The sequence below is a fragment of the Mus pahari genome, chromosome 1 (genome assembly GCF_900095145.1).
Source record: "Mus pahari chromosome 1, PAHARI_EIJ_v1.1, whole genome shotgun sequence".
Taxonomy (NCBI): Eukaryota; Metazoa; Chordata; class Mammalia; order Rodentia; family Muridae; genus Mus; species Mus pahari.
The window spans coordinates 115,102,561-115,111,934 of record NC_034590.1 but is presented as its reverse complement, the minus strand read 5'-3'; the positions used below and the strand labels follow the sequence as shown (position 1 = coordinate 115,111,934).

The window sequence follows — 9,374 nt, the reverse complement described above, 5'->3', positions numbered from 1 at the left end:
CTCCAGAAGAGGGCGTCAGATCTTGTTACAGATGGTTATGAGCCACCATGTGGTTGCTGGGATTTGAACTCCGGACCTTCAGAAGAGCAGTCGGGAGCTCTTACCCACTGAGCCATCTCACCAGCCCGGCTTAAGTGGTTTAATGTAACTTAAGTGTCACTGTAAACACAGAAGTGCAATTACTATCTGTTTAAACTCCAAACTTAATGACCTTACTTCTTTGCTTAAATACCCAAAGATAGGCTTCTCACCTTGCCCTGGTCACTAGTCCCGGTTCTGACCACCTCTTCTTCCCACACATGCCAACCTTGTTTCGTTCTTGAAAGTTCAACAAGGCTGGTCACTGCCTGCATCCCAGTTCCCTGGCTTCTCTTGAACACTTCCCTCTGGCTGCGTGCATTTCTAATTCAAGTGTTTGCTTCACCCGCATCCTCCAATCCCAGTGGGAGGCCAGCCTAGAGAACTGAGCATTAAGATCTGAGTTCTGTTTTAAAAATATCCCCCTGGGTGTTAAGTGAAGGATGAGCCGGGGGGTGAGGGGGTCAGAGGGTAGGAAGACAGGCCTCTGGGATAAGGGATCAATGGAAGCAGGGATTGGGGGTCGGGGGAAGCTTATCTGAACCCAAGTAAATGCTCACAGGCACGAGCTGTTAGCAGAATGGCGATATAAAGATGCTTCGAGTGCCTTACTCCAAATGACTCCCCAAGCTGGGCTGGTTCCAGGACAGAAGATCAGGGTCACCAGGTAGAGTTGTTGTAGGATCTGTGAAATAACTCTAGGGTGCCTGAGAGAGCCGGGAGGAGTTTCAGGCACACGTGACATCATTCCCTCAAGCACTTGCTGACCCCAAGTTGGGACCAGACCTCCAACCCTAAAATCACCTCCAAGAGTGAGCGCTCCAGTGGGGACATCCAGGGGTGCCTCTCCCGGTCAGGGTCAGCTGGAGTGACTTTGTGGGTCTAAATGGCCGTACAGGGTAGACACAGCTATTGGCCGGATGCGGCGAAGAGCTCGGCCGCCAGAGGGCACCAGAGAGCCTCGGCCACCACAACCAGAGACGCCCCAGGTGCGATCGGCCCAGGTGTCCCCTGCATCCTCAAGGGCGCGTTTGTATGGTCTTGAAGATGAAACCTCCTCTCTCCGGCCACCTCAGTGCACAACACTGTGACGGGCAGGCTATCCGTGAATCCCGGCCTGCCACTTGCCTGGTGGGTGACCTTGAAAAGGCAACTTGGCCTTCCTGTAAACTCTCATTTTGGCCCACTTCTCCCCATACCCAGAAAGGATCAAGGCTTCTAGACTTTGAGAACACGCTTTGAAACGCGCCCCACGTGGGACAAGGGTTTAGGATTCCATTAGCTACCACGAGGGGGAGCCTGCCCCAATCTTATGGAGGCTGAGCAGAGGGCATGCTCAAAAGACCCAGACTTACCCCCAGAGAGCTAGGTTTCTACTAGTAGGTAGTTGGCAATGTGGCAAACTGGCCTAGAGTTCACCAGAGGCTGGAAGCTGCCACCTTCTCAGCTGGAGCCAACCGCAATGACTGAACATGCTCTCTCTTAGGTGTGTCTGCTAGAAAGGGAAAAGGGCCAGCTATCAGGACAGACAGTTTGACTCTGGGAAGCTGGGTGGGGCAGCAGGGCAGACCTGCCTGTAATACTAGATAAGGTGGGGAGGAAGCCACAAGAGCTGTGTGGACAGTTCTGATCCCTTCACCTCACCCTGTACAGTTCTCAAAGGGCCTAGGGGGTGGCTTTGTTCTGTACTACAGGCCACCTGTCATTCCTTTTCAATGTGGCAGAATGTGGTAAGAATTTAGGCCATCATGGCAAAGGAAACAGTGACTCCAGATAACATCAGCCTTAGCCAAGACCACAGCCACATCTCTCCAGGTCCAGCCAGCCACCGTGCTGTCAGGATGAGCAAACGTAGTCTCCTACATGAAGCCCAGCTCCAGGACATTCCTTAGCTGGCTCTAGGCCAGATAGCAGCCCTAGATCTGGCCTGGAACACAGCTCAGAGCAGGTTGGCTGCCACAAGGTTAGGCACTTGTCAGTCTGGTAAACAGGATAGATGAAGGATTCTAGAGACTCTGGGACTCTAGAGCCAGGGCTCAGGGCTCAGGGCTGGGATAATGACCCAAGTGGGTTTACCTAGAATATAAAAGAGGTCTGGGTTCCATCCCCAACACTGCCAAGAAACAAGATCCAAATCAGAACACAGTCAAGCTTTCTCCTGACTCTGACCCTGGATGAATGAAATGCTGCCCAGCCTCAGAGGTCACTAAAATGATCTGCTGGGATGAGAGCTCGGTGTGCTACAAGTATTCACAGAATGGTGACTGGACTATGGCATATACACAGCAATACTGCCTCTGACGTGTGGAGACCCAGCAGTTTCATGGACCGTGTTGGATTTGGCTCTCAAAGTGTACTCTAGGAAGCTGAGCCAGCAGAGGCCAGGCCGTCAATGGCCTGCACCAAAGAACGGCTCAGGACTTGGTTGGAGCCTCCACTGAGAACCGGGCATTGGAAGGAGCCTAAGCTAGTGGCTGTAACACAGCAACCCGCCAGGAACTCGGGTCATACTACATATTTACAAAAGCAAGCCCCACCAGACTGACATCTTAAAGGCTGCACCAGGAATGACTAAGGGCGGACACACAGACCCACACAAGCTGGACGGGAGAGACATCTTTGCTTTTAATTCTGGTCAAGGTTTCACACTCTGAGGGCCAAGTGTGCCAGGCCTTCTCGACCATAGCCACTCCTGCATATGTGATCGGTTAGAAAAATAAATATGAAAAGGCAGCTCTCTCATGATCATGGAGCTGATCTGACAGCTATTAAATGTGTCTAGCATCTGGCACAGCTCTGAAATTGCACCAAAAGGATCTGGAAGCACTTAGTTTGGTCTGAGGCAAAATAGAAGGCCATGGAAGAGGCTGGCCTCCCGAGAAGCCCTCACATTTCCGAGTCGGCATACATGCCGTTGATCAAGTAGTCCACCTGCGTGTAGTCCTTCTTCTTGTAGCTCTCATAGGCTTGCAGGGCAAACATCACCAGGACTGCGATGAAGAGGGTCACCCCAACAAGGAGCGCCACCAGAAGTAACATTTTGTTCACCAAGGATGGGGTCAGGGCATCGATGGTGACTAGGTACTGGCCTTGGGTGCTAAGCTGGCACGAGTCTGTGGTTGATACCTTAATGTCCCCTGAGCTCCTGGATGTTGGTCCAGCAGAGGCAGTACCAGCTGTGGTTTTGGTCCCCACCTGCTCTGTTGTCAGGAGTGTGCCTGGCCCAACTGTGCCCTGGGTAGGTAATGGAGGGCTTGGCTGGGTGGTGGGGGATGTAGTGTCTACTTCAGGGCTCAGGCTGGTAGCAAGCACTGGACCTGTGCTGGCAGATGGCTCCTTGGTTTGTACCTGGGTGGTGGTCACTACGACAGAGGACACAGAAGCCACAGACTGGGTGGTGGTGAGCTCCAGGGTGACGTCTGAGGGACTAGGTGTTGATCTACCTGCTGTGCTATGCACTGGCTGCTCTGTGGTCAGCTGGGTGGTGGTACCTTGCATCTGGGCACCTGAGGTGGGTATGGGGTTCCTGCTGGATATGTTGGGTGTGCTTTTGGCAGGACTCGGAGTCCTTGTGTGAGGATCACTTGTATTTATGGTGTCTGCAGCAACAGTCAAGGTGTGGAGGGCCACAGTTGCAGTTATGGCTGTTCGTGGTGACACGCTGGCATTTGTTCTTGGCACTTCTGCACGTGGTGTGCTGAGGGAGGGGAGCCCAGAAAGGGTGGTGGGTAGAGTCTGCCCTGCAGACGAGGGGCCTGAGGATGTAGGTGCAGTCAGAGTTCTGGAGGTCACCCTGTCTGTTGTCCCCTCTCTGGTTGTTGGAGTGCTTGTGTTTGTTCTGTGTGTTGTCATCTCTGCTGTCACTCTGGTAGAGTTCGGGGTGGCTGCCCAGGTCTCTGTTGTCAATGTGACGGGAGCGGGTGTCACTGTGGCTGTTCTCACCATAGATGTATTATCAGCCCTTGGAATTGTGTCCCTCAGCATACTCTGATTTACTGCTTTAGGCCACCTGGAAGTGACTATGTCAGAGGAAAAGAAGAGATAGAACACTTTCAACCACATGCGGGAGTCACCTGCTGCCACCTTAGCTGCTGGCCCCTGTGCTAGCTGTACAGCACCATATTCTCCATCCAACCAGAGGCCTGGGTGCTGATGGAGGTGACACAGGAGCCCAGTGCTTCCTCTTCTCCCCCCACCTCCCCACACAGCTAACCACAGCTGCCCAGGGCACCCTTTGCCCGTTCTGAGGCTCCAGCCTGTGGAAGCTTCAGAACTTTGTAACTGGATTCAATTCTCAGAGAATAGGATTCGGAAGGCTCACATTATGTGATTAGTCAACAAAACAAAGCAAAGCTCAGCCTCTCTACCCACCCCTGAGGCTTACAGAGGAGGAGAGGCTGTACAGACACCCCCACTCTAAGCAGCCTCAGCTCAGGGATAGGTTGGCTGAAGGCCTCTTGGAGATGAGCAGGGCCTGGCAGGGCAGGAGCATACTCAATACTGACGAGCCAGCACACGAGCTCGGATGAGCACCAGATCCCTAGAAGACGAGGCCACTCTGCAGGTCTCTACTGCCTGGTTACACTGTGCACCCTCTAACCCCAGTTCTGACTGACAACCCATCCCAGTCCTGCGCTGGGAAGGCAGGAGTTTGTAGATAGCTCCCTGAGGGCTTCCCTGGTGACCAGACAGCTTTCTCACTCACGTGGCTCAGCAGGCAGCGTGTGGCTCCTGGGTAAGAGCACAGAGGAAATCCACACCAGCACCAGGGCTGGCCACATCGTGCTGGGTGAGCCCGAAGCAGGGCTGCTGGTCTCTGAGCGTCTCGGCCAGACAGCCTTCAGGCTGTCAGCAATTGTCTTCTGCTTGGCCCAGGGATCTGGGATGAAGAAGGCGGGTTGGTCAGAGGTGTTGTTGCTGGGCAGCAGACTCCCCAGAGGCCCAGGGCTCTGCAGGGTCTGCAGTGTAAACTTCGGCCCAGTGCTTAGACCAGGACCAGGGGCCAGAGACCAGAAAGAACACAACTCAAGCAGCCATGAGGGTAAAGCCGGCCTGATGGTGTCTTGCTCCTCACTGCACAAGCACTGTCCCATGCTCTTCCCGGAACAGGACAACAACTTCTCAGGCCTGTACTGGGTGAGTTTTATAGTCTAGGGTACAAAATGTTTGTTTGTTCTTTGAAAGGAAAAGAGCAAGGATGGGTAGTGAGGAGAGAAAGTGACATCCTGACAGGGGAAGAGCTCAACTGAAGGCTTCCTGCTACAAGCTGGGGTAAGGCAGCTGGGCTGTGAAGACACTTCGATGGCTCTTGAATCCCTCCCATCTGCTGATGCCCTAAAGATGCTACCAGCGTCTTCAGCAGGTTCAGGGAGTTCCCTGTGCCTTATCCCTAGATTGGAAGTCTGCTGGGGAGTTCAAAGAGAAAAGATGTGACAGGCAGTTCTAGCACTGAGGGCCTCAGCTCCCTGAACACACTCCAGTCCTTGTGCCCACACTACAAATCCGGGACAAGGGTGGACAAACCTTTTCTATAAAGGGCCAGGGAGCAAATATTTCAGACAGGAGAACATGCAGGCTCTCTCTCAAGTACTAACATAGTCCTGCCTGCCACAGCAGTGAACACACAGCCTTGGATGGCAGCGTCAGCATCTGTATTCACACAGTAGGCACTCCAGGCAACACAACCCCACACACTATAGTTTACCAGCTGTGGCTCCAGTGCTGCCACTTACCTCATGGTGGCTGACTCAGCCAGGGAGCCGCTGACTCCGTGTACTTCTCTTGATGCTACAAACCCAGTACCTCACGCCCCTTTCTAGGTTCCCAGTCTGGTCTCCCAAACCAGGCAGGGCCCGGGAGTACTCACCAGCGATAGCTGCTCAGTGCAGACTGGGAGGCCAGGCTGACGTCCTCTTTGGGCAGCTGGGGCCTTGGCATCCTGTCCTTGCAATATGAAGTCTGGCTTTGCAGGTGAGAGCGGCTGGGCAGGGCACTCCCAGGCCATGGCATTCGCCAAGGCACGTGTAGGACAGAGGCAGATGCTCCGCTGTGGTGTCAGAAACACCTATGGTTGAGAGAGGCAATACTGCTTAGGAAGAACAAGGGACAACTAAGTGTCCAGTGAGGCCACCCCAGAAGGAGGAGCACTCGAGAGCCCAGGGCTGGGAAAGGACAGCCATCAGAGCTGTCCAAGTCACCACTTACCATGTAGCAATTTGGACACAACAGCTTTTGTTTGAGTCAGGGTTTTTCAACCTGCCTCTGACTCCCTCCCAAGTGCGGGGATTAAAGCTATACCTTTACCACCGCTGCCTGTCTCAAGAACATTTTTTCCAAGTCCAAACCTGGAGGTCATGGAGTAACAGGCCTGTAGTTCTAGTAGTTAGGGGGTGTCATCAGGGAGAGCAAGAGTTCACAGCCAGCCTTGGCTCCAGGCTGGGTCACAGATCAGCATGGGACACATGAGGCCTCATCTGGGAGGTGGCTTAGCAGTTGAGGTGCTTACTGCACAGGCACCAGGACCCTTGCATGAGTTCAGGCCCCTAGCATTCCTGTAATGGGACATGGTGGCCCGCACCTGCAACCCTGGGTTTGCAGGGAGCAGAGACGGATGGATGCAAGGGTTTGGAGTCAGGTTGACCCTGCCTACAACACATGGGAGACAAGATCAGTGTCAACTTCTGGCGTCCACACACAGCTCCCAGTAAGTACAGCTGCATGTGAGGACCACCCCACCCCACCGTCACCCACCCTGGAGATCTACAGATTACGTTCACAGCAGCGCAACTCTGGAAAGGTGCTGTAAATACTGTCCCATTCTGCACAAACTACTTCACACTGCAGAAACCGAGGGTGTAAACGTGTATTTACAGACACAGCGTGCACCACTATGTGAATGTCAACAATAACTACCTTGAGGAATGGGTTTGGATTATCTTTTTTTTAAATTTCATTTTATAGCAAGGATCCCTTTGGGGAGACATTTATGAAGGCACCAAATGAAAGAAGACAGCTATTTCATCACTGTCAGCTGGGAGGCTGTGGCACAGAGCAGCTGCTCACAAGTTTACATGGAGATGGTTTTAACATTTATTTTCTTGTTTATGTGATTATGAGTGTGTGTGCACATGTGTATGCGTCTGCAGAGGCTGAAGGAGGGCATCGGATGCCCCAGGGCTGGAGTCACAGGCATTTATGAGCACCTGACAGGAGTGTTTGGCATGGAACAATGCAAGAGCAGCCAGGGGTTGTAACCCCTGACCCATCTTCCTAGTCCTCTTACATCAGCAGTTCTCATCCTGTGCATCATGACCCCTTTGGGAGTCCACCAACCCATTCAGAGGGGTCACCTAAGATCATCAGAAAACAGATATTTATATTGTGTAACCCTAGCTGTCCTGGAACTCACTCTGCCGATGAGGCTGGACTAGAACTCAGAGAAATGCCTCTCTGCCTCCTGAGTGCTGGGATTAAAGGCATACACTACTTGCTTGGCAGGAGTTGTGGTTTTAATGAAAAGAACTAACTATATGTGTGTACACGGGTGCATATTTACCACAGTGCATGTGTGGATGTCCAAGCACAACCTGCAGGGATCTGTTCTCTCCTTCCACCATCTGCACTGCCGAGATCAAACTCAGGCGGCGAAGCTTGCTGGCCCTCATGGGGCAATTAAAAGACAACACATGGGGATGGTGAGATGGCTCAGTGGTTAAGAGAACTGACTGCTCTTCCAGAGGACCTGAAGCAACCACATTGGGGCTCAGAACTGCCTCAGACTACCTCCTTTTTGGGTCTCCTGTCTGCGTGGAACGGGTCTCTGGTGGCAGATGGGCTAAGGAGTCGGATGGGAACTTGACAAATAGAGCCTACACGAGAGAGCGTGTAGAATCTGAGTGTATTTTTCTAAATCGAGCATCAAACTTTTATACAGGAGAAAAAACAAGAAAAACTAGGCAGGACACATCCTCAGAGTTACAGTGGTACAAAACAAAGGATTATATATATCAAAAGATGGCGAGGACCAGGCCGCTTACGAAGGAAGCCAGGTGTAAAGTTAGTCAATTGTTAACCCACCACCAGGGGTTCCCAGTAAATGCTTGAATATGCTATTCCTTTGGACCTAGTGAAAAAAAAAAACAGTTTCAGGGGGATTCCCTAAACCCACATTTTTGCTAGGCCAATGTGTATTCCATGTCCTCAGTAATCACTCTGCAGACTAGCCCTAGCTCTGTTCTTTGTAAGGACCCAGACATGATAGTGTGTACATGGAATCCCAGTGCTTTAGAAGCAGAGGAACAAGGATGGTCAAAAGGTCTGGGTCCTCGTCTGCATAATGAGTTCCAAGTCAGGGAGTCACAGTGAGAGATCATCTATTTTTGTCTGCTTTTTTGTGACTGGGTCTTACTGTGTAACCCTGGTTGGCTTATTACAAGCTATGTGAACCAGGCTGGCCTTGAACTCACAAGATCTGCTTGCCTTTGCCTCCCAAGTGCTGAGATTAAAGGAATGTGTCACTATGAGTAGTCTGAGACCTTGCCGGAAAGAAGGCTCTGCAGTTAAGAGTGGATGTTCTTCCATAGACCAGGCTTAGATCCCCAGTACTTACACGACAGTACTACCTATAACTCCAGGGGATCCAGCGCCACCTTCTGGCCTCTGTAGGCATTTCATGCACATGTTGTACAATACATGGTGGCAAAACACCCATACATATAAAAATATTTTGTAAAAGTGCCTTTAACCCAAGCCATCTCTAGCTGGGCGTGGTGGCGCACGCCTTTAATCCCAGCACTTGGGAGGCAGAGGCAGGCGGATTTCTGAGTTCGAAGCCAGCCTGGTCTACAAAGTGAGTTCCAGGACAGTCAGAGCTATACAGAGAAACCCTGTCTCGAAAAACAAAAAACAAAACAACAACAACAAAAAAAAAACCCGAGCCATCTCTCGAGCCACCTATCATACATTACATTCATATTATATATTACATATTTTGAGACAGGATCTCTTGATGAACCCACTGGAGCTTGCCACGTTGACTAGACTGACTGTTCAGAGTTCCCAATGCTGAGGTTACAGGCTTGCACTAATAACAGTCTGTTAACGCCACTCCCCGAGGACCCAACAACTTCTGACCGGGAAGGGCACTGAACACATATGGTGCACAGACATATATGTACATAAAAACACCCAAGGGCTGGAAAGATGGCTCAGTGGTTAAGAGCACTGACTGCTCTTCCAAAGGTCCTGAGTTCAAATCCCAGCAACCACATGGTGGCTCACAACCATCTGTAATGAGA

General features: G+C 51.7%; 1 protein-coding gene across 1 annotated transcript in view; it reads right to left on the bottom strand.

Moving 5' to 3' along the window:
• Nucleotides 1–2,652: 2,652 nt before the first annotated feature.
• Nucleotides 2,653–9,374, bottom strand: part of C1H11orf24 (chromosome 1 C11orf24 homolog) — an 8,419-nt gene continuing 1,697 nt past the window's right edge. Inside the window, exons 2-4 of the mRNA XM_029542086.1 lie at nucleotides 5,945–6,142; nucleotides 4,784–4,957; nucleotides 2,653–4,097 (exon numbers count right to left, since the gene is read on the bottom strand). Of these exons, the coding sequence (XP_029397946.1) occupies nucleotides 2,965–4,097; nucleotides 4,784–4,859 (1,209 nt within the window). The 5' untranslated portion in view covers nucleotides 4,860–4,957; nucleotides 5,945–6,142 and the 3' untranslated portion in view covers nucleotides 2,653–2,964. The remainder of the gene's footprint in view (nucleotides 4,098–4,783; nucleotides 4,958–5,944; nucleotides 6,143–9,374) is intronic.